We start from the raw sequence: 25,608 nt of genomic DNA, 5'->3' as shown, positions 1-25,608 counted from the left end.
GGGAATTCTGAGTAGTGAAATTATTCTGCGTATTCAGTAAACACCCTTTACACGTGGTTAAAAACAAGCTCACCTTTGCCTAGAACAAGTTATGTGTTAGAGTATGCCTCCATAAGTGTTTCGTCCACGTGGAGAAACGAAGAATTGAATGTCAACATTAAATGTTTATTTCTGTAGGATGTTGGCTCTTTCACCCATCATGGCACATGTGTATTTATAAAAGAATGTTTGAAAGCGAAAACAAAATCCTGACCAAAGAAGGTGTTATCCATTTCTTGGAGCTGTATGAAACAAAGCTTCTTCCATTTTCGCCAGAATTCTCTGAGGTAAGGGCAGCCTATCCTGATCTTTGGGATACCTCGCGAGGTAAAGGCATCTTGTAGGACTCTGTTGGCAAGGTGCATTTTATAGATCTGTACATAGCATATCTTGTTTCTCTAAAGCTAGCTCTCATATTTGGAAAAAAGCGCGTGGGGTTTGTGGAGATGCTGAGTGGTAGCCCTGCCTGCGTCACGACCATTGTGAGAAAGTGGTTCTGTGCTGTCCGGATTCTAAACAGCACGAGGGCTTGAAAACCACCGTTGAGGACTTTAGGTGATGCTTTCCCCCCAGCTCTGAATCACTGAACGACTGTGATTCGTTGGGTGATGCCACTCGCCTCGCCTCAGTCACCGAGTCACTGTCGTCTACTGTGTTAAGCAGAGATTGCCTTCGGGCCCATGTCTCTTGGAGTTGATACTTCATCTGTCAGGAAGAGACTTACGGGATTACAGCTGTGACTTTGTTTTATGTTGCTGTGCCTTGTGAATCACATGATCACCTCCTTAGCTCAGATAGCCTGCCCCTATCTGGGGGATGCCGAGTCCGCTTTTCTGAGTCTCTGAGTTTGTGCTGCTGTATTTTCATATGCACCATTTTTCTGCAGTCTCGGATCATTCCTGCTCTTCGTGGAAACTTGCTTTTTGACCAGTGTCTAATACATTTTTGGATTATGAATTTTTCCCCTTTAATCACTACATATAGGGGCTTAAACATTTTTTCCTTTGTTACTACCTTTATTTCCCAGTATGCATTTCTCCTTACATGCCATTTTTTTTTTCCTTCAAAAAGCTTTACTTATTTTGAAAGTAACAGAGAGAGAGAGAGAGAGAGAGAGAGATCTTCCATCTGCTGGTTCACTCCCAGATAACCTAAATGGCTGGGGCTGGGCCAAGCCAAAGTCATGAGGTTCATCCCAGTCTCCTATATGGGTGCACAGAGCCAAGCACTTTGGCCATCTTCTTCTTCTGGTTTCCCAGGTGCCTTACCAGGGAGATGGATCGGAGGTGGAATAGCTGGGACATGAGCGATCACCTATGTGGGACGCCAGCATTGCAGGTGGCGGCTTAACCCACTGCGCCACCACACCAGCCCCTCCTTTCTTCTTTCTTGACCCAGCACATGAACTCTCTTGTTAGTAAGCTGTACGTTTTCTCCTGTGGGAAAATTCTGTACTCACTTTGTTGGTCCAGTACAGTGGAGGTGCACTCCAAGACAGAGCATCCCTGCAGGGTGAGAGATCAGCTCTGTTCACGGCAGCTCATCTGCAGTGCTGTGCAGGAGTGCAGCAGGACACACTGACTTTTCCAAAGTGCTCTTACAACCTAGCATCAGTTGTATCTCTCCTTTTTTCCTAGTTTATTATTGGACCATTGATGGACGCTATTTCAGAGAGTTCTCTGTACAGCAGGTAAGCAGGTGTTCTGTTGTTCAGCATTAATGCAATACTGTATGTGTGTGGCTTTTTTTTTTTTTAAGATTTATTTATTTATTTGAGAGGTAGAGTTAGAGACAGAGAAAGGAAGAGATGGAGAGAAAGGTCTTCCATGCATTGGTTCACTCCTATAATGGCTGCAACAGCCAGAGCTGGGCCGATCGGAAGCCAGGAGCCAGGAGCTTCTTCTGGGTCTCCCATGCAGGTGCAGGGGTCCAAGGACTTAGGCTATCTTCTGCTGCTTTCTCAGGCCATTAGCAGAGAGCTGGATCAGAAGTAGAGCAGCCGGCTCTTGAACCAGTACCCATATGGGATGCCAGCACTGCAGACAGCAGCCTTACCTGCTATCCTGCTATGCCACAGCGCCAGCCTCATGGGGCATAATTTATGTTGCCTAATAAGCAGTTAACTGTTTTTAAATATTTATTTATTTATCTGGAAGGGAGAATTACAGAGAGGCAGACACAGGGAGTGAGAAAGAGAAGAGAGAGAGAGAGAGAGAGAGAGAGAGAGAGAGAGAGAGAAAGAAAGAAAGAAAGAAAGAAAGAAAGAAAGAAAGAAAGAAAGAAAGAAAGAAAGAGGTCTTCTATCTACTGGTTCATTCTGCAAATGGCTGCAACAGCTAGAGCTGGACTAATGCGAAGCCAGGAGCCAGGAGCTTCTTCCAGGTCTCCCATGAAGGTACAGGGGCCAAATATTTGGGCCATCTTCCTCTGCTTTCCCAGCCATAGTAGAGAGCTAGATCAGAAGTGGAGCAGCCAGGACTTGAACCCACACCCATATGGATGCTGGCACTGCAGGTGGTGGCTTTACCCACTAAACCACAGTGCCAGCCCCTAGTTAACTGTTTTTAAAATCCTGTAGTTCCTTCTATATTTGTTTTGTTGTTGTTGTTTTTGTTTTTTGTTTTCTTTCTTACCTTGAATCCCTCCATTCTTGGGCTTTTGGAAACTAAATCTTATGTAGCTTACTTTATTCTCCCTTGTTCTTGCTTTCTGTCCTCTTAGAGATTGTAGTGACTTGACTAAGCAACACTTCAAACATATTTCCTTTTAACTTTTGATTTTGTTTAGTAATTGTGTGTTTGTACATCTCTCTCTTTTTTAATTAAAAAAAATTTTAAAGGTTTATTTTATTTGTTTGAAAGGCAGAGTTACATACAGAGAGAGGGAAACACACATACACACACACAGAGGTCTTCCACCTACTGGTTCATTCCCCAAATGGCCGTAACAGTTGGAGCTGAGCCAAGCTGAAGCCAGGAGCCAGGAGCTCCATCCTGGTCTCCCAGGGACCCTGAGTACTTGGACCATCATCTGCTGCCTACCTAGGCACATTAGCAGGAGCTGAATTGGAAGCAGAGCAGCCAAGACTCAAAACCTTCTGCTAGCCACAGAATATCCCACTTTTCTAATGTTCTCTTTCTAATGTTGCTTAACTGCATTTACAGTTATAAGTCTTCTGTATGGTATATATCTAAACAACCCTCCCTCCTAACACACCAATTTCTTTTAAGTTTTTTAATTAATCTGGACCAGATGATACTAGTATTTAGTTCTGTTTAGTAAAAGCATAGCAATGCTTGATTGGCTAATTGTTTTTTGTTTTCAATAACTCATGACTATTGAATAGTTTTCTTAAGCAGTTAGACAGCTGGAGAGATCAGTAAAACCAATGGGAATCTCTTGGTACTTTCTAAAAGAGATGACAGACACATTTATTATGAAGTGCCATCAGTTTTCTAGCACTCTGATGAGTTCAGTTAACAGACAGTGTTCCTGGAAGACGCATGTAGCAGAAAAAAAATGTGACATTAGTAGGTGTTAAAAAGTGCTCTTGCAAAAGTCAATTTATTAACCAATATATGTGTTTTCTGTGGTTGCCTTTTTCTTAGTTTAGACTTCAAGATTTAAAATGACCAGATTATATGTTGGGAACAGTTAAATATAATTTAAAATTATTTTAGGCTACTTTAAAATTTTTATTTAGTGATGTTTGTATATATGTAATTGTAAGGGAAAGTATTATAAATAGGATCTGCGCCAGTTTTGGATAGGAAGTTATTATTAATTCATCTGGTTTCCTAGAAGGTCCTGATATTTCTATAGCCAGAAAGATTCTCATAATTTTACTGAAAAATAAATGTGGGTTTAGAAAAAAAGAAGACTGTCTTATTTATTATTGAAAGACTTTTGGGCCATAGTCTGTTTTTTGTTGTTGTTTGTTTCAGTACACTTATTTGTAGATAGATTTTTCAACATTTTTTTTTTTTTCCTTCCTCTTTTGTCTAGGTCCCCAGGCCAGCTCATAGGAAGTGGTTCTCCATTAGGATTGAAATTACAGAAGTTTCTAGTCACTTATATTTCTCTTCTTCCAGAAGAAATAAAGAGTATGTGCCACTAAAGAGGTTTTTTTTAATGTATTAGTTTTTAAAAAATTTTTTAGCATATTGGTTGTAAGTGCCATCATATGACTGTCATAATATTTTCAAAAAAGTTTCCTTTTTCCAGGATTGTACACATTTTGTCAGAATTATGTAAGTGTCCATTGTGAATATATATACTTTGGCCAGTATACAAGAGTACTTCAGAAGTTTGGGGGAAAATGTAATTAAAACATCATTTTGGTGCAAAAAATTTTAGAAATCCATGCTCTGCTTAGGTATTTGATTCAGTGTTAATTAGCATAGTCACAAAGTTGTGTAAACATCGGTACCATCTAATTCCAGAATATTTTTTCTTTTTTTTTTTTTTTTTTTTTTAAGATTTATTTATTTATTTGAGAGGCAGAGTTACAGATAGAGGGAGAGGCAGAGAGGAAAGTCTTCCATCTGCTGGTTCATTCCCCAAATGGCTGCAACAGCCAGAGCTGGGCTGATCAGAAGCCAAGAGCTTCTTCCAGGTCACCCACATGGGTACAGGGACCCAAGCCCTCGGGCTATCCTCTGCTGCCTTCCTGTGCACATTAGCAGGGAGCTGGATCAGAAGTGGAGCAGCCAGGACTCCAGCTGGTGCCCATGTGGGATACCGGCATTCCAGGCAGAGGCTCAGCCTACCACACCACAGTGCCAGCCCTGCAGAATATTTTTATCACCCCAGGAAAGACACCCTGCATCCATTAGCAGTTGCTTATTTCCTCTCCCCACAGCTCCTGACCGCCACTTTGACGCTTCCTAGAGGGGAGTCACCGAGTGTGTGGCCTCTCGAGTCTGGCTTGCACTTGGTGTGGTGTTTCCAGGCTTCATCCGTGTTGCAGCTTGTAGCAGTATTTCATTCCTTTCTGTGGCTGGATAACACTCTGTGGTATAGGTGTTCCGTGTATTGTTTATCCATTCACTAGTTGGTGGGTCTTAGGTTGTTCCCAGTATTACAAACAATAACGAATATGCATGTGCAGGTTTTTGTGTGATTGCGTGCTTTGGCTGTCTTGCATATACGCTCAGGGTGGTCTTTCGTCGTGTGGTGATCCTGTATAAGCTTTTTGAGGAACCCCCCCACTGTTTCCTCAGTGACTGTGCTGGTGTACACACCTCCCAGCAGTGTAGGAAGAAAGCTCCGGTTTCCCTGTACCCTTCCAGACACCTGAGGTTGTCCGCCTTGTTCACTGGAGCCACCCTCGAGGGTGTGACTTGCTGTCTCATTATTTCCCTAATGACTAGTGATGCTGAACATCTTGCCGTGTTCATTCGGGTGACACTGATTTTTTTTTAAAACGTTTTCTTTCAGGTGGTTTCCTATTAAAGTTTATTCAGAAGATGACAAGTAGACATTGGTGTGCTGTTCCCATTTTGTTTCTGTCTAAGGCTCTGGCAAACATCCCAAGATGTAAGGCCCTGGGCATAGAAGGGCTTCTGGCTCTCAGGTAATTCATGCTGACGCCTGGTTATTTCCCATGATTTTTCACAAGTGTATCTTTCAATGACAGTGAATGGTTTTTGTTAATACTGGCGTTGGGATATTTGAGCTGTTAATTTTATATGAAAGAAAGATATTTAAAACATCTTTTATTCACATAGTTGAACTTACTTTGTTTTATGAATAACTGACTTAAATATGTACATATTGTGCATTTAAGTATGTATATATTTAAGTTAGTATATATGTGATATATACAATAACATATATTATACTATATATACTAACTTATATGTGTGCATATATATACTATTGTATATATCACATATATATTAGTATATATTATACTATGTATACTAACTTAAATATATTTAAATATAATTAATATATAATTAATAATTAAATATATTCAATTTATATATAGCATAATATATACTAATATATATGTGATATATACAATAGTATATATATGTACATATATAAGTTAGTATATATAGTATATATGTACATATTTAAGTTAGTATATATATGATATATACTATTAGATTTTGGCCCCTTTATTTTATTTTATTCTTTTTTTTAAGATTTATTTACTTATTTGGAGGGCAGAGTTACAGAGAGGCAGAGGCAGAGAGAGAAAGGTCTTCCATCCACTGGTACACTCTCCAAATGGCCACAATGGCCAGAGCTGAACCAATCTGAAGCCATGAGCCAGGAGCTTCCTCTGCATTTCCCACGTGGGTGCAGGGGCCCAAGGGTTTGAGCCACCTTCTGCTGCTTTCCCAGGCCATAGCAGAGAGCTGGATCGGAAGCGGAGCAGCCAGAGCTCAAACTGGCCTCCATATGGGATGCCCACACTGTAGGCGGAGGTTTTACCCGCTATGCCATGGCCCCTTTAAATAAGGCCAGTGATGAGCAAAGAAGGATGTACTTTTCTCTGAAGGGAGGAAAGAACTTCCATTTTGCTTATGGCCTTGTCTAAATACTGACATAGATTGTGGACTCAAAAAGGCTGTCATAGCCTTGGCAGCTCATGTCAAGAGTCTTGGGTGATCACTGATGTCATTCGTAAGAGTGCTGATTGTTAAATTAACAATAGGAGTCACTGTGCACTTACTCCCCATGCAGGACCTCTGTCTTCAGTGAGTGTGTATATGAGAATTAACTGTAAAACTTGTTCTCAAACTGTGTGTGTGTGTGCAAATTATTGAAATCTTTACTTAGTATAGAGTTGGTCTTCTGTGTATAAAGATAATTGAAAATGAATCTTAATGGAGAATGGGACAGGGAATGGGAAAGAGAGGAGGAGGTGGGATAGGAGTGGGGGGCGGAGGGCAGGTATGGTGAGAAGAATCACTATATTCCTAAAGTTGTACTTAGGAAATTTGTACTCATTAAATAAAAGGTTTCTTTGGGAAAAATAAATTAGTAAATAAATAAAGACAATGAGTATTTTTTATTACATTGATAAGTAGAAAACTAAAGGTAAAATATCAAACAATAATACCAATTTCAAATTATTTTTATGTGTTAAATTCTTACTTTAAAAGTGTCTTCCTTATAGTCTTTTTTAAAAAATTAATTTATTTATTTGAAAGTCAGAGTTACACAGATAGAGAAGGAGAGGCAGAGAGAGAGAGATGTCTTCCATCCACTGGTTCACTCCCCAGTTGGCCACAATGGCGGGAGCTGCACCAATCTGAAGCTAAGAGCCAGGAGCTTCTGGGTCTCCCACGTGGGTGCAGGGGCCCAAGCACTTGGGCCATCTTCTGCTTTCCCTGGCCGTAGTAGAGAGCTAGATGGGAAGTAGAGCAGGCAAGACTTGAACCGGCACCCATGTGGGATACTGGCACTGCGGGCGGCAGCTTTATCCACTATGCCTTAGCGCTAGCCCGTAGTCGTCGTTGTCGTCTTTTTTTTTTTTTTTTTTTTTAAGATGTATTGATTTATTTGAAGGCCTCAGAGCAACAGAGATGGGAGAGACAGATGTTTTCATCCACTGGTTCACTCTCCAAATGCCTGCAACAGCTGGACCTAGGCTAGGTTGAAACTAAGAGCCAGGCACTCTGTCTGGGTCTGCCAGTAGGTGGCAAGAATCCAGTACTTGTGCCATTGTCTGCTGCTTCCCAGGCACGTTGGCAGAAAACTGGATTGGAGACTCAGACTAGCCAGGACTTACACTAGGCACTACAATAAGGGATACAGATTCCCAGGAAGTGGCTTACCCTGCTGTGCCACAACACACATACTCCTACAGTCTTATTTTGAAAGAGATTTTTTTTGTATTAAAATTGAGCCCTTCTAGAAGTCCTCATGGAAAATTAATAGCTTTGAAATCCTACCAGTGGTGACTTTCAGCATCAGAAATTGTAGATGTTGTAAATACCGTAAACAGCGCTCTGGCCTCAGAATCAGCCCTTAAGGCATTCAGATCTGGCTAAAAAGCCCATGAAAGTATCTCAGGCATGGAAAGCCAAGACACTGTGGCAAAAAATGACCTAAATGAAAGATCTCCATGAGTGAGATCCCAGCAGAAAGAACGGGCCATCAAAGAAGGAGGTACCTTTCTCTGAAGTGAGGAGAAAACTTCTACCTTGATGATGGCCTTATTTAAATAAGGTTGGAGTTTGTGAACTCAAGAGGCTTCCATAGCCTGGCAGCTCATGACAAGAGCCTCGGGTGATTACTGATATCATAAATAAGAGTGTCAATTATTAAATCAACAGCAGGAGTCACTGTGCACTTACTCCTTATGTAGAACCTCTGTCCTTAATTTGTTATACTATGAGAATTAGCAGTAAAACTAATCTTCAAACAATATTTTATACTTTGTGTGGGTGCAAACTGTTGAAATCTTTACTCAGTATAGAGTTGATCTTCTGTATATAAAGATAATTAAAAATGAATCTTAATGAAGAATGAGATGGGAGAGGGAGTAGGAGATGGATGGTTTGAGAGTGGGAGGGAGGTTATGGGGGGAAGAACTGCCATAATCCAAAAGTTGTACTTTGGAAATTTATATTTATTAAATAAAAGTTTTCTATTAAGTGAAAGTTATAAAGCAAAAAAAAAAAAAAAAAAAGAAGAAGAAGAAGAAGAAATTGTATATGTTGTAACAGACCAATTAATTAACGAATGAGCAGACCCGTCTTTGGGTTACGGAGTTGCACCTGTTGTGTTTTGCTGTCAGGGACGTTATTCAGTGCACCATGATCACACATCAGATTCTCCTGAGAGGCGCAGCTCAATGCTATCTTCTTCAAACAGCCATGCACTTGGTGGACGTGGTAAGTTCATCTTTTGATGCTTCCATTTGCAAGTCGTTTTTCATGGTGGGGGGGTGTGGACATGAGGTAACGGAGCAGGCCTGTGAGAACTGTCATCCGGGAGGCCTGCTCCTGAGAGTGGCTGTCGGCTGGCATGTGGAAATTTGGGTTTGGGGAGGGCCTGTACCAGCCTGACGAGTATGAGTGACTCGCTGTGCCTTAAGTGTTTGTACGATGTGGTTTATGCCGCACCTCTGCTGTCCTGGGTGTCTGGAGTTTCAGTGTATGAGAGGCAGGTGGTGTCTTCCAGGACCAGGCGCCGGTAACGAGCCTGGGCACTGAGCCTCTAGCAGACTTCCCTGGTGGATAGTGTTTGACGAGTGCTCTCAGCTTGTTCCTGGGGGAACCCTACCTGTGCCGGGTGCTCACTGGGAGAGGAGGTGGGCCACCTGGGTCTGCTTCCCCCAGACCTCCCCTGCCACTCCACGTCTGGTTCATTGGCACCCAAGGAATATTTGTGGTTCTTGCTCTGCTTTTGCAGAGCCCCACTAACGGCCGTTGTCTGGCACAGGCTTTCTGTGAAGTGCCAGGTGGCTAATATTGTTTTTGGACTTTTCAGAGCATACTGTGGTCTTTGTTGTAACTTCTGAACTCTTCTATTATAGCCAAGGAGAGCCATAGACAGCCATAGACAGTTTAAAAGTGAATCTTTAAAATAAATCTGTATTCCAGCAAAATTTGCATAACAAAACAGGTTGTGAGGAGTCCCGCTGACCCCTGGCCAGAGCAAGTCATCCGAATTCAAGCTGTACAGCTGTAAGGGAGAGAGAGACCTAAATGGATTCTTCAGTTAGGGGTCGCTATGGGGCTTTGAGAAGAATCATTTTTTGGTAGGAAATTATGCTTTTTATATAATAAAAGTATTTTTTTAAGATTAAGGCTATCTTTTCTGTAAGATGTTAAAGAAAATATTTAAAAGATAGTCTTTCACTTTATATATAAAGGATTGCAACTGAGATCTTCATTTTAAACGTCAAGTAGTATACATATATATACATATATATTAAAGATTATTTATTTATTTGAAAGGAAGAGTCACAGACAGAGGGAGAGGAGACAGAAAGAAAGATCTTCCATCCGCTGGTTCACTTCCCAAGTGGCCACAATGGCTGGAGCTGCGCCCATCCGAAGCTAGCAGCTAGGAGCTTCTTCTAGATCTCCCACACGGGTGCAGGGGCCTAAGAACTTGGGCCATCTTCTAGTGCTTTCCCAGGTCAAAGCAGAGAGCGGGATTGGAAGAGGAGCAGCTGGACTAGAACTGGCGCCCATATGGGATGCCGGCACCACAGGCATGGGATTAACCAACTAGACCATAGCACCAGCCCCCAAGTAATATATATATAAAATATATACATATAATATATATAAAATATATAAACTTTATATATATAAATATATTGAATTCGGATGACTTGCTCTGGCCAGGCGTCAGTGAGACTACTCGCAACCTGTTTTGTAAAGGAAATTTTGCTGGAATACAGATTTATTTTAAAGATTCACTTTTAAACTGTCTATGGCTGTCTATGGCTCTCCTTGGCTACAATAGAAGAGTTCAGAAGTTACAACAAAGACCACAGTATGCTCTGAAAAGTCTAAAACAATAGAATATATATTAAATATAATAAAATATATTTTATATAATATATATTCTATATATTATATGAAATATGCACTATATATTTTATATATAATTTTATATTTATATATTTTATATTTACATATAATTTATATGTGAATTATATATCTATATTATATAATATACTATATATTTATATTATATATAATTTTATATTTATATATATACTTTTATAAAACTTTTATTTATAAAATTAAAATTTTATAAAATTTTATACATATAAAATATGTAGTATATATTTTATATAAAATATATATAGTATATATATTTAAAATATTTATTTTTATGTTTTGAAAGTAAGAGTTTCACAGAGAGAGAAGGAGAGTCAGAGAGAGAGAGAGATCTTCCATCAGCTGGTTCACTCCCCAACTGGCCACAACGGCCGGAGTTGTGCCAATTCAAAGCCAGGAGGCAGGACCTTCTTCCGAGTCTCCCACATGGGTGCAGGGGCCTAAGGACTTGGGCCATCTTCCACTGCTTTCCCAAGCCAAAGCAGAGCGTTGGATCAGAAGTGGAGCAGCTGGTACTCGAATCGGCGCCCATATGGGATGCCAGTGTTGCAGGTGGTAGATTTACCTGCCATGCCACAGTGCCAGCCCCAGTAATATATTTTTCAAACATTACTTTCTTTTGATTTAATTATGGTATTCTACTTTAGCTAGTATACTTGATTGCTTCCTCAGTGATTTTATTTTATTTGATTAAAAATGTTAAAATGAGTAATTTTTTTTTTAAACTCTCCCACCCCGCCCAGGAGAAGGTATCACTTTCTGACGTCTCGACTTTTATCATGTCTCTGAGACAAGAGGAGTCCTTGGGACGAGGAACTTCCCTGTGGTCAGAGGTGAGATGGAAAATCCCTCCCGATGGTCTCTGCTGTGTTCTAGGTCCTGGTGCTTAGGACCTGGCTGTCGCGGGGGCTGTTGCACAGTCTCCCCAGGGCTACCTGTGTTCCGCAGTATATGATGGCACCTGTTGTGAAAGTTGGATTTTTACCAGTCTGGTACATGAGAAAGGGCATCCAGTGTAATTTTGATTTGTGTTTCTCTATTTTTTTAAAAATGATTTTATTAATTTATTTGAGAAGTAGAGTTACAGACAGAGAGAGACAGAGAGAAAGGTCTCCCGTCTGATGGTTCACTCCCCAAACGGCTGCAACAGCCAGAGATGCGCTGATCCGAAGCCAGGAGCCAGGAGCTTCTTCCGGATCGCCCACAAGGGTGCAGGGGCCCAAGGACTAGGGCCATCTTCTACTGCTTTCCCAGGCCATAGCAGAAAACTGGATTGGAAGTGGAGCAACGGGGACTCAAACTGGTGACCATGTGGGATGCTGACACTGCAAGCTGCAGCTTTACCCACTACACCGCAGCACCGGCCCTGTGTTTCTCTATTTATAAGGAATATGAGCATCTTTTCTTTCTGATTTTTTTTTTTTTTTTTTTTTTTTTTTTGCCAGACAGAGTAGACAGTGAGAGAGAGAGACAGAGAGTTATAGACAGTGAGAGAGAGACAGAGAGAGAGGTCTTCCTTCTGTTGGTTCACTCCCCTAATGGCTGCTACGGCTGCTGCTGCACCAATCCGAAGCCAGGAGCCGGGTACTTCCTCCCAGTCTCCCATGTGGGTGCAGGGACCCAAGCACTTGGACCATCCTCCACTGCCCTCCCAGGCCACAGCTTAGGTAATGGCTTTACCCACTATGCCACAACACCTGCCCAATAGGTATAGGTTGGTTGGTTGGTTGGTTTTTAAATATTTATTTATCTGAAAGTTAGAGTTAATAGAGAGAGAGAGGGAGAGACAGAGATCTTCTATTTGGGCCAGACCAAAGCCAGGAGCTTCCTCCAGGTCTCCCACTGGGTGCATGGGTCCAAGCACTTGGGCCATGTTCACTACTTTCCCAGGCCCTTAGCAGGGAGCTAGATCAGAAGTGGAGCCTGGGACTCCAGCTGGTACCCATATGTGGTGCTGGGATTGCAGACAGCAGGTTCACTCACTACATCACAGTGCTGGACTTTGATGTGGGTGTCTTAACCAGTAGGCTCTTGACATATTTTTCATCTGCAGAAATGGCAGTATCATATATAGCTCAACCTAAATAATTTTTATATTATTAGACTTTATTTTTGGAGCAGTTTTAGGTTTCCAGAAAAATTAAACAGAAAGTAGAAAGAGCTCCCACAAAGCCCTCAGCACTCCGTCCATTCCTGCAGTTTCTCCTGTTATTAAAACAGTTTGCATTAGAGTGGCATGTTTGCTGCCAATTGATGACGCGACACTGATACATTATTGTTAGCTAATGTCGGTAGTTTACTTTAGGGGTCCCTCCTGTGTGATGCATTCTGTGGGCTTTGGAAGATACATACTGACATGCAGTCACCCTCGTGGTGTCCTGCAGAGCAGTGTCCCTGCTGTAGCCGTGCTCTGTGCGCCCTCTGTTCATCCCACCTCCCCCCAGACCCTGGCAGCCGTTGCACCTTCCACCATCTCTCTGGTTTTGCCCTTTCCAGGTTGTCATATGGTTGAAGTCGTACGGTGTGGGGGTCCTCAAAAAGTTCATGGGAGATGCATATTGTGAAAAAACTATGCCTGAATTTCAAGAATGTTTTACAGAAAAATAAGCATATGTTTTAATTCAACTTTTCCGGAACTTTTTGAAATACTCTTGAATGTAGCTTTTTCAGATTTTTTTATTCTGCTTGGTATTAGGTATTTAAGGATCCTCTGTGTTTTTATACAGCTTGATAGCTTATTTATTTTTAGCATTGACCAATACTCCATTGTCTGGATATTTTCCTGGGATGTTCATTTTAAGGACATCTTGGTTGGTTTTAAGCTTGGCAATTTTGAATAAAGCTGCTATAAACATCTGTGCGCAGGTTTTTGTGTGGACATAACTTTTCAGGTCATTTGGGTAAATACCAAGGAGGGTAATCTCTGGATTGTATGGTGAGCTTCTCAGGTAGCTGCCAAGCTGTCCTCTAGCATCGTGGTGCCATTTGCATTCCCACTAGCAGTGAAAGGAGCATTCCATTCTTATTACCCCACAGCCTCTTCAGCATCTGGTGTTGTCAGCATGCTGTGCTTTAGGCATTCCAGTAGGTGTTCAGTGGTATCCTGTTGCTTTAATTTGTAGTTCCCTGATGACGTATGCCGTGGAGCATCTTTCTGATGCTGTGTGCCATCTGTATGTGGCCTTGTCGAAGTGTCTGTTCAGATCTTTTGCCTAGTTTTTAAGTAGGTTGTCGTCTTCTTGTGTATTTTAGATACCAGTCCTTTATCAGTTATGTGTGTTGTGGCTCTGTCCTCCCAGTCTGTGACTTGTCTTCTTGTTCTCTTGCCATGTCTTAATAGCTACTGTGACTGGCAGTGTGGTGGTGACTCTGGGGAGGCTGCCTGCTGGAGGTTGCTAGTAGATGCCATGTTAAACCTTGCATCCGATGTGAAAACCCTGAAGGGAAAATGTCCTCAATTTTTGTGGCAGATTTGATAGAAAGACAGACTCATGAATTTGAGTCTACTTGCCAAAAATAATATTGATGTAACAGAATTACACCTATGGAAATATAGTTTGGAAAGCCTCCCATATTTTATGGCAGTGGTTAATAAGCTTAGCCTGGAATATAAAGAAGAGTTTAAAGATAAATCCTGGCTGAACTCACTGTAAGACACATTGTATGTAAGATTATCTGACTTGATAAAGGCTTACACAGAACAACTTTGGTTAGTATTGTTGAGCTGTTCATTCATTGGTACCTGTAAGGTATCAGTTTTAGCCTTAATCAGTTTATTAGGCATTCATCAATTTTGTCTTGGGTCAAATGATATATTATTGTTTTTGCTTCCTTTGCATGTAAATTTGCATGATCTTGATGCAAAAATATTTTTTAAAATATTCTTTTTGGAAATATTCATTTTATAATTATTTCTTTTGTGTTTAAGATCATGTATTAAATTTGCACATTTACTGAGTTATAAAAAGGAAATTGAGAACATAGTTAGATTTTAAAAAATATTTTACCATTACAGTATCAAAGACTGAAATACTGTGGCATATTTTTACAAGTCTTTTAGGTCCTTATTTTAGTATATGAAGCTAAAGCAGTTTTTATTTAAGGTTGTAAGTTATTTTACATAATTTTTATAAAGATTTATTTATTTATTTGAAAGGCAGAATTGCAGAGAAGCAGAGGCAGAGAGAGAGGGGTCTTCCATCCACTGGTTCACTCCCCAGATGGCTGCAACAGCTGGAGCTGGGCCGGTCCAAAGCCAGGAGCCAGGAGCTTCTTCCAGATCTCCCACAAAGGTGCCGGGGCCCAAGGACTTAGGCCATCTTCCCCTGCTTTCCCAGGCAATAGCAGAGAGCTAGATCAGAAGTGGAGCAGCCAGGACTCAAACCGGCACCCATATGGAAATCTGGCACTGCAGGTGGTGGCTTTATCTGTCGCACCACAGCACTGGCCCCATGTTACTTTTCATAGAGGTATTTTATCAAAATGTGCATTTTATACTAGGTACTTTAGAAACTATTGCCTGTTAATGAAGTTTATAAATTCTCTGAAGGAGATTAGAAAGCACACACATGGTGTACACATACACTTTAAAAAAAAATATCTACTGTCAAACTCAGTCATGGCAATAAATGTTTTAGTACTTGGTTATATTGAATGATTAAAATTCAGTTTATTGTGGAAGAGAAAAAAATTGGCTTGAGGAAGTTAGGAAGCCTTTTTTCTTTAGGGTTTTAAAAGACAGTAATATCTTGTCTCTTCTAGCTCTGTGACTGGTTGCGAGTGAATGAAAGCTACTTTAGGCAATCTCCAGTTTGCGGCTCTGCTGGACTCCATGAGACGTCACTAAATGCTTACGTAAAGAACCTTGTTCAAGAGTACGTGACATCGCCTGCGTGGGAAAGTAAGTCTGGAGTCATCTTCTGTGGAGTTACAGCCAAAATGTTTCTCAAGAAATTCTACCTCGTTTTTCAGATTGAGTTTTAGACTTAGCCAAATGTGCTTCCACTTACTGATGTCAAATCTATATTTCATTTCAATACTGTGAATAAAAAAATGTAAAATACTGGGTTTTTTTTTTTTTTTTTTTTTTTAACTTTTATTTAATGAATATAAATTTCCAGTGTACAGCTTATGGATTACAATGGCTTCCCCCCCCCCCAATAACTTCCCTCCCACCCGCAACCCTCCCCCCTCCCGCTCCCTCTCCCCTTCCATTTGCATCAAGATTCATTTTCAATTCTCTTTATATACAGAAGATCAATTTAGTATAAAGATTTCAACAGTTTGCACCCACATAGAAACACAAAGTGAAACATACTGTTTGAGTACTAGTTATAGCATTAAATCACAATGTACAGCACATTAAGGACAGAGATCCCACATGAGGAGCAAGTGCACAGTGGCTCCTGTTGTTGACCCAACAAATTGACACTCTAGTTTATGGCGCCAGTAACCATCCTAGGCTGTCGTCATGAGTTGCCAAGGCTATGGAAGCCTTCCAAGTTCGCCGACTCTGATCATATTTAGACAAGGTCATAAAAGACAGAGTGAGGATAGTAACCAATGATCCTAAGAGTGGCATTTACCAGGTTTGAACAATTATACAGCATTAAGTGGGGAAGAGGACCATCAGTACACACAGGTTGGGAGTAGAGCCATTGGTGGTAGAGTAGAGGTTATGATTACAAAGGAATGAGGCCCAAGTGCACTAGACAGGGCCTAGAACAAAGGACAGAGTCATTATTAGAGGAGCTAAGAAAGGTGCTGTCTAAGCTACAATGAAGTTTTCTGATTGAGAGGCAAATAGAACCTGATAGAAGGGGCTTGAAAATAATCTGGTGGGCGTTAGGCCTTGTAAATTCAGAGGCCCAGACCTATCTATCTCTTCACATGGGGTATATCCTAAGGGAGGTGTGAACCTCCTAGGGGAAGGCACTCTGTTGACTTTCATTACTTGGCTGGCCTGGGAGGAGAGCTGGCCAGGTAAAGGCAGGTGGCATCTCTAAGAGGAAATTTACAGTTCTGCCTGCAATGTTGCTGACCCTACTTGACCATCCCCTCAGCTGCAGTGGTCACTTTGGAAGTTGGGCTGAGTGAAGGGCTTTTCAGCTTAGAGCCAATAAGATCTGTGGCTCTGACCTGGGCATCCTTCGACTCCAGGGCAGGTCCATTTCCAGTGATCCAACTCTTGGCAGAGCTGCCAGGGCTCTTCACAAGCTGACTTCTGCTGAAGCCCAGGCTTACCACATTGAAAGCCACTGCAGTGGACTGGCCTGTTGGGTCTCCTTGAGGGCAGATCACTGTACAGATCAGCCATTAATAGGCCTGCCACCCATTGCTTCTGATGCCTAGCTTTCTTTTCCTCCTGGTTTGTGTTAAAGCAGACCAGAGGATGCAAGTCAAGGGAGTGCCCGTTTCCCATCTCTAATCTTCGATGGCCTGAACTACAAGTCTATAGTCACAGGCATGTTCTGTAGTAGTTTTTCTAAGGTAGACAATGCCCATGAGGAAAATTATATTCTCACTTTAAAACTTTCTTTCCCTTTGGTCTGAAAGGGAGGTTTTTTCTACTTACTGTATACTTCGCTGATGGTGAAGTGAATCAAGCTATGAGATTATTATTTGAGTTCTTATTTTGGCTATGCTATTGCAGAAAAATGTTAGCCATCTCTTTTATAAGGTCTAAAGATTAAATTGTGCATCCTACAGATTCCTTCATAATAGAATTAGTTTCCTACCTTGAAGAGAATAGAGAAATGAAAGAACAAGTTGGGCTTAGAATAGAGAAATGAGGGAGCAAGTCCTAGATCGCTTGCTGACAATAGCAATATCACATGAATACTTAGCACACCGTTTCAACCATTAGATAACAACTTAAGAAAACATTTACCAGAAGGTCCAATGCCTTCTATAAATTTTAAGAATCATGTATTTGAAAACACCTCTTAAATATCTAACATGGTGTAGTTTGTTTAGCCAGTAAACTTAAGCACAACCATCTAAAATGTTTTTAGTTTCTTTCTACCAACAAGTCTAAAACATATGATACACAGATTCAGGTCCCACAAATTAAAATGTATCTTTGATTGATTTTAGCAGCTTAAATTTATGGACAATCTTATCTATAAGCCATTTAAAATAAAACTCTTAATAAAATTTCCTATGTGGACATACAATATGTACACACATATAATATAGCATAATAGACCAATATAGCAATTTTAATAATAGCTTTTAAAATCTTTAACTCTTTTTGTAGATTGCCAATTGATTTGAATTGCTTTTTCTTTTTAGTAACCTCAGTTAACCATACTTTCTCTCAGTTGGTACTGTTAATACATTATTGGCTTCATCTGTTTACAGAGCCATCCCAAAGTACTGAATACAATAAAAGTGGCTGGAAAAAGTCCATAGGAACCTATAGGAGGACAGCTAAACACAGAACCAACAACGCTTTAGTTTTATGAGCAGCAGATATTCAAATTTTTGAAAAAAGCACATATTTAAATAACCCATAGCTCTTAATAAAAATTCAGCTGTTTTTGAACAATTAGAATTTAACAGACATCAAGAGAACATAATAGATTACTTTAACACATTGCTTTAACAGAGCATCAGAGTTTAATTCTATGTCAAAGAGAAATTGAGCTTCCTGTGATCTTTTGCTGTGAGGTTTCCTTCCTTTACCTTCTTTCATACTGGTGACCATGTTTCTGTGTTTCTGTGTGTAACACATCTTTAAGCATCTTTTGCAGGGCAGGATGAGTGGCAACAAATTCTTTCAGTTTCTGTTTGCTATGAAAAGTCTTAATTTCACCTTCATTCACAAATGAGAGCTTTGCAGGATATAGTATTCTGGGCTGGCAGTTTTTCTCTCTTAGTACCTGGGCTATGTCTCGCCATTCCCTTCTAGCTTGTAGGGTTTCTGATGAGAAGTCTGCTGTGAGTCTAATTGGAGATCCTCTAAGAGTGATCCGACGTTTCTCTCTTGCACCTTTTAGGATCTTTTCTTTATGTTTCACTGTGGTGAGTTTGATTACAACATGTCGTGGTGAGGATCTCTTTTGGTCATGTTTATTAGGGGTTCTATAAGCTTCCTGTACTAAGATGCCTCTGTCCTTCTCCAAACCTGGGAAATTTTCTGCTAGTATCTCACTGAAAATGCCTTCTAATCCTTTCTCCCTCTCCATGCCTTCAGGAACTTCTAGAACCCGAATGTTGGGTTTTTTAATAGTATCCTGTAAATTCCTGACAATATTTTTTAGATTTCTAATTTCTTCTTCTTTTCTTTGGTTTGCCTGTTTCCTTTCCTGTTCTCTGTCTTCTAAGTCTGATATTCTCTCTTCTGCTTCGCCCATTCTGTTTTTAAGGCTCTCTAATGTGTTTGTCATTTGATCTATTGAACTCTTCATTTCATTATGATTTCTAGTCACTATCAGAGTTTCTTGTTCCACTAGTTGTTTCATTTCATTTTGATTCCTCCTTAATATTTCACTTTCACGAGAGAGATTTTCTATCTTGTCCATGAAGGATTTCTGTAGTTCAAGAATTTGTTTTTGAGAACTTCTTAATGTTCTTATCAATTTTTTGAGATCCGCTTCTTGCATTTCTTTGATCTCATCATCTTCATAATCTTGAATTGGGGTGTCTTTTTCATTTGGGGGCGTCATAGTTTCTTCCTTGTTCTTGTTAGCTTGGTTTTTGCGTTTGTTGTTTGGCATGTTGGAGATATCTGGTTTCTTCACTGTGGTGTTTTTTCTTGTTACACTATGGCTCTATATTAAGTGGACTGTCTGCTTTCAGTGGAGCCTTAGAGGCTTGAGATGAGTGTGGACTGAGAGCTGTGTTTGGTTCCTCAGGGTTGAGGGTGTGTCAAGGATGACACTCCCAGGTTAGGTGTGGTAAATCTCTCTTTCTTTTTTTGATTTAAAAGGGAAGTAATTCCGCACAGCTGAACGTAATTGGAGGTAGTTAGCAGGCAAATGATATACCCACAGGAGCCAGAGATAGGAAGCTCTTTCCCAAGGACCACACAGGGAATCTCTGCTGCCCTCAGTGTGGGCTCCAATTCTCCTGCAGTCTCCCACTGGGTTGCCAAGTTAGATGCTAATCTCCTGTTATTTCACCCCTCCCCACAGAGTCAGGTTTTTCTGCTAGGCTCAGGGCTGGTGCAGACCTGAGGTCGCCCTGCTTATGACGTATGTCCAAAATGGCGCCTGCTCTGTCTTGCTCGCCTGTGAGAGGTGAGCGGAGAGAGAGAAACTTGTGTCCGTATTGGTCACTTTTTTTATTTTTTTTTCTCTCTCTTCTAGTTAGCCTGGTGAACTTTTCCCCACGGAGTTTCAAGCCTCGTTCCCTCTAGCCTCCTCTTTCCGCTTGCCTGCTGGTATCTCGGGCTATGGAGGTTCGGCTCACCTCGCGTTCCAGCGCTGGTGCGTTGAGTCTGCCGCTGGTGTCCCGAACTTGGGCTCCCACGCTCTCCACGCAGGTCCACTGTGAATCACTAGTTCCGGAAGAGTTTCCTCTGCTGTTTCATCCCCTACTCTTCCTTGACACTGCAGTATCTCCACTTATATTAAACTTTCTCTCCCCCCGGACTAAGTGTGCTTCCTGCTTATTCCGCCATCTTGCCTCCTCCAAATACTGGGTTTTTTAACTTGAAATTTACCTTTTCCAAGACTTGAGATTTTAAACTATTTTCTTGTTTTAAGAAGCTAATTAGTTGCCACAGTAGGAACTGGATGCAAATTTATTATTTTCTTCTATAGTTACTGAGGCTTTGTGATCAAAATACTACAGATGTGTTTTTGGAGACTCTGTAGTGGAAATATTTAGTGTGAACTAATATGAGAAACAATTTTAGAGGAAAATTATGTTTGAAAGGATGGTTTTGTTAATCTTTTCTTTTCGCCAGATACTTTGCAAAGATCCCTTCTTTGGGGAAATGTGTCAGACTGCAGGAGGGAAGAATCTTAGCATATGCATTAATTAGAATTCTTTTTACAGTTCTAATGCTTCCTCTTCATTAAAGTCATTAGTGATAATTTGGGGAAATTGCATTTAGTGTGAATTTGAATTTAAGTGTCTTAAATTTCCTAGCTTTGTCTCAAGTCATTTTCATCTACTGATTTCTCTAATCTGATCGTGGGATTGGTCTTAAATGATAATTATCCTTCCCAAATGCATGAATTTCTCTTCTTGGAACATTTCTCCTGTTTTATTATCTCTATTGTCTAGTAAATTTCCCGTGCTGTCTTCTGTGAGACCTATGAAAGTCAACACAGTGCCGTCCTTGCCAAAGCACACACTATATGGGGGAGTGCCGGGGACCCCGCAACCTCCGTGTCTTTACCCACTCTCCCCTTTCTGGTTGCATTTTCGCTGTAACACTGGAATTGTCTCTTACCTAGTTTCCTGGCCTCTCCCTCCTGTGGGTGTCACTGGGTTTTCTGGGCATGCAGGCATCCTGTTTCCTGGAATACAGCAAGCTCCCGGCTGCCGGATGGTCTTGCACACCCTTCTCCCTCTGTCTGGAAAGTCCTTGTCTGCCTTCTCAGCCATCACACCCAGCGCAAGAGCCGTTTCTTTTAGGGAAACTGCCCCTGACGATCCGGAGAGGGCACCTCCTCCTCCCATGCACTCCAGCTGCACGTTTTTTAGAGCACAGCAGTTACAGTTTTATATTTGTTTGCTCTTTAAGGCTTATCTCTTGTACTGCAAATTCCAGGACCACAGGATCCCTCATGTCCGCAGCACCTGGGACAGTGCATGGCAAGTAGCAGACCCACACGGATTTGTTTTTTTTTCCTATTTAGATATGTGTCTGGAATGATGAGCCATGCTGTACGTTGTTCGACTGTGTTTCAACTCTACTGTATTCCGCTAATCGTTTGATACTGATACAGGATAATCGCCTAGCTGTTTTGGTTGGCAGCATCATCTTTGAAAGTTGTTGTTAATACTTTGCAAACCTTAGCTGTTGTTATTTCAGCAGGAGAAAATTGCTTTCTGCCTGATGGCTTTGAAGCCAGGCTGACGGCTACGATGATCTTGCTGGCTGTGGATGTGGAAGGAATGAAGACTCAGCACAGGTAATCATCTGCAATTGAAAAGACAGTTTATGCTTATAAAAAGGCTCATATGATTTACGATGCTTAGTCAGGCTTTTCATGATTGATAAAGTTGATCACAAGGTATTGAAGGAGAGAACTAGAACATTGTCAATATACTTAAATGCTTAAAATTAAGAAATAAATAGGAATAAGGGCATGTTTGTGTTTTCTGGAGTGATAAATTAAAAGTTAAATCTAACAATTTAATGTTAAATAAGAGAAGGTTTGAAAATAAATATACAGCCATCATTGGTTTTATATCAGGGTATTTGAAGGCTGGATTATAAGCTCCTAGCATATGATTAGGTGAAGAAATTTAGTAGATGTGATCCCTTTGTAAAATGCGTGGTTTTAAAAAATAATAATGATAAAACAATCTTATTTGTTTTGAGAATGTGAGCACATTAGGCCTCACCAGATTGTAATTGTCATAATAAGCAGCTTCATTAGGTTAAATTAGGACATTTGCATAACCTACATTTAATTTTATTTACATTGAACCTCTTTTCTAGACAAAGTTTTAGCCAACCGAAGTTGCTGTAGCAGTTTTTCACCATCTGTTTTCTCTGCATTTTTAAAATGATGATGGCATGTTTCGCTTTGGTTTTTGTTTCTTTGTATTTTGGAGAGAACCTCAGTGATGTAATTTGCACGTACATTGAATCTGGCTTTTCTTCCTGCCGCCACCTAGAGCCGGGACAAGGTTCTTCCCTAGCCTTCCCCTCTGGTCCATCGCTACACCGACGAGGAGATCAGGTCTCTTGGTGCTGGGCGTTCCGGCCATCCCTGAAAGTGACTCTGTCTAACTGACTCCCGTAGCCAACCCATTCCACAAATTATAGATGGCAAACAGTTTCTGTATGCTTTTGAAGTGGTTGATTTGGGCATGTCTTTCAATGTCTAGTGAAAAGCGGAGGACACAGAATGTATTGAGGATATTCTTAGATCCTCTGCTGGATGCCCTAATGAAGTTGGGTACCAATGCCTACATGCCCTTGCTGAAAACTGACAGATGCCTCCAGCTGCTGTGGAAGCTCTTGCACACTTGCATGTTGAAAGGTTCCAGTGCCCACGATGGTGAGGATGCATAGTTTCTGTTGGTGTTTTTGCTTCGTATGTTGTTGGAATCGAGAACGAGAGGAAATTCCTGACCTTTTAAAATAGAAAACTTCACTCCTTCAGCAAATGTTTAGTGAGTGTCTCCTGGTGGTGCTGAGATGCAGTGCTGAAGGAGCAACCCTCTACCCCCGGGGAGTTGACATTTTTGTGGCTCACGTGTGTTAGTTGCTGTTGATTGTAGAATGCGATCTCATTTGCTTTTTTTTTTTTTTTTTAATGGAAAGTAGCAGTGTGACTTCACAGAGGTACAGCACTTTTATTTATTTGTTTTTAAAAAGAGTTGTTTATTTATTTGAAAGGCAGAGTTACAGAGAGAGAGGGAGAGAGAGAGAGGCAGAGAGATTTTCCATTCACTGGTTCACTCCCCAGATGGCTGCAGCAGCTGGAACTGGATCCATATAAAGTTAAGAGCTTCTTCTAGGTCTCCCACGTGAGTGCAGGGGCCCAAGGACTTGTGCTGCTTTCCCAGGCAATTGGCAGGGAGATGGAAGAGAAGTAGAGCAGCCAGGACTTGAACCGGCACTCACTGGGACTCTACCTTCACAGGCAATAGCTTTACCTACTATACCATAGTGCCAGACCCGATTTCATAAAAAATTATCTTGTTTATTGATTTCCAGATCATTGAAAATCATTACTATCTCAAATGTGTTTCAACAGGATTCATTCCTAATTGCCATTCTGATAGACATTGTAGCAAATAAGCCAAAACATGAGAATGGCAGCGAATTTATAATTACTTAATTTTAAAAAGTGTAGTGAGAAGCAGGCATTTGGCCTAGCTATTGGGACACCCATGTTACGGTATATGGGTTCAGCGCCAAGCTCTGCTCCTGATTCTGCTGGTGTGGACTCTGGGTGGCAGCACTAATGGCTCAAGTGATTGGATTCCTGCCACACATGTGACAGACCTACATTGAATTCCTGGCTCCTAGCTTTGGCCCTAGCTGGGCCATTAGCTGGGGGCTAATGCTGGTATCTACGTGGTGAACCAGTAATGGGAGCTGTCTCTATTTCTCTCTCCCCTCAGTTAAATAATAAAAATTTAAAAAATAGATGGGATGAAAAAAGAAGATATAGTTGAGTATCCTTTATTCAAAATGTTTGGGACCAACAGTGTTTTGGATTTTCTCAGATTTTAGGATACGTACACATACATAATGAAGTATATTGGGAGTGGAATCCAAGTCTAAACATGAAATCCATTAGTGTTTTACTTAGATCTGATACACATAGCCAGAAAATACTTTTATGTCATATTTTTAGTGAGTCCAGGGGTGGAATTTTCCACTTGTGCCATCATGTCAGCATTTTAGATTTTGAGTTTCTGGATTAGGGATATTAAGAAGCATTGAGCTCTTCTTTCCTTAAACTAAGATACTCATAAAAACTGGAAAACCCATGGGTGTCAGGGATGAGAACACTCATGAGTGAACCTTAATACTAATCATTTCTGACAAATTTCATTTGCATTTAGAAATTTGCTGTTTAAAAATTCTAGAGAAGTGTATTAGATTAAACCTGAGAAAATATTGATAAGGTTAGATTTTTTAATATATGCCTGTGAAATATTAAAGCTAGTTTCTAAATTAAAAAGTTTTTTTATAATGGTAGCAAAATCAAATACTGTGAACATAACATTTAACTTTTTAGATTTGTAGCTTTTTAAGGGCATAAATTTGGATTCATTTGACATCTTGGCTATTTCTTAGAGTGCTCACTGCTCTGAGGGTAGGACTGGGTCATGTGTGTTTGAAAAATTGTTATAATATTTGATATAAACAAAATAATGTGTGATAGTTATATTTAACTTATGATGCAAAATAGTCAAACACCTGTGAAGGCACCTCCAGTCTAAGAACTAATCTTCCTGTTACTCCTTAAGGATTTCCATTAGCCTCCCTATTTTGATTTTCATCTTTATGTCCTCCATTCACTTTAGAAATGAGTTTTTATCACATATCTAGATATTTGTTAATAATATATTGTTCCTTTAAATGCTTTATTGAGTTATGATTGACATGTTAAGAAGCTGAGTATATTTACAGTATACAGCTTCATGAGTTTGGGGATAAGTATACACCTGTGAAACCATTAAGGCCATTATATGCATCTCCATTGCCTCCCAAGTTTCCTCCCACTCTTTCTATTATTACTATTTGTAGTAAGAAGACTTAACTTAGGGTCTACCCTCTTAGCAAATTTTAAGAACACGATACAGTAGCTCTTATCCCTGTGCTATGTAGATCTCTGGAACTTGTTTATTTAGCATAACTGAAAGTTGTAGCTTTTGCCCATCACCTCCCATTCCATTCCATAGCTTCCCTTTTCTGTCAGTCATTTCCTTTGCTGTTCAGAAACTTTTTAGTTTGGTAGACTCCCGCGATTTTTCCTTTTGTTGCCTGTGCTTTTGGTTTCATATGCTTTAAAAAAAAATCTCCAAATTCATCTCCAAGTCAATGCTAAGGAGCTCTTTTCCTGTTTTCTTCTAGTGGTCTCGTGGTGTCAGGTCTTAAATTTAAGTCTTTAATCCATTTTGAATTTATTTCTGTGAGTGGTCTAAGATAGATGTTTAGTTTCATTCCTTGTACGTGGATATCTGGTTTTCCCAGCAACAGTTATTGAAAACACTGTCCTTTCCCCATTCTGTATTGTTGGTGCCCTTGGTGAGGCTTGGTAGACTATATGCAAGGGCTTAACAATATGCTGTTGACTTATCTTGCTTTTGAGCTTTATGGAAATAATATCTTCCTGTAAAAGTCTTCTATAATTTTTCTCACTTAGCATGCTTCTGAGAT

The 25,608-nt window shown here is 40.5% G+C and overlaps 1 protein-coding gene across 2 annotated transcripts in view; it reads left to right on the top strand.

Moving 5' to 3' along the window:
- Positions 1-25,608, top strand: part of TARBP1 (TAR (HIV-1) RNA binding protein 1) — a 77,790-nt gene that overhangs the window by 10,992 nt on the left and 41,190 nt on the right. For both annotated transcript variants that reach the window (XM_062210631.1, XM_062210630.1), the window contains exons 4-12: positions 178-326; positions 1,677-1,729; positions 4,045-4,142; positions 5,479-5,614; positions 8,798-8,894; positions 11,324-11,413; positions 15,342-15,480; positions 21,571-21,670; positions 22,596-22,768. In XM_062210631.1, coding sequence (XP_062066615.1) covers positions 178-326; positions 1,677-1,729; positions 4,045-4,142; positions 5,479-5,614; positions 8,798-8,894; positions 11,324-11,413; positions 15,342-15,480; positions 21,571-21,670; positions 22,596-22,768 — 1,035 coding nt within the window. The remainder of the gene's footprint in view (positions 1-177; positions 327-1,676; positions 1,730-4,044; positions 4,143-5,478; positions 5,615-8,797; positions 8,895-11,323; positions 11,414-15,341; positions 15,481-21,570; positions 21,671-22,595; positions 22,769-25,608) is intronic.

The sequence above is a fragment of the Lepus europaeus genome, chromosome 14, assembly GCF_033115175.1.
Source record: "Lepus europaeus isolate LE1 chromosome 14, mLepTim1.pri, whole genome shotgun sequence".
NCBI lineage: Eukaryota > Metazoa > Chordata > Mammalia > Lagomorpha > Leporidae > Lepus > Lepus europaeus.
Note: the sequence above shows the minus strand (reverse complement) of the source record. Positions and strands in the feature narration are given on the sequence as shown.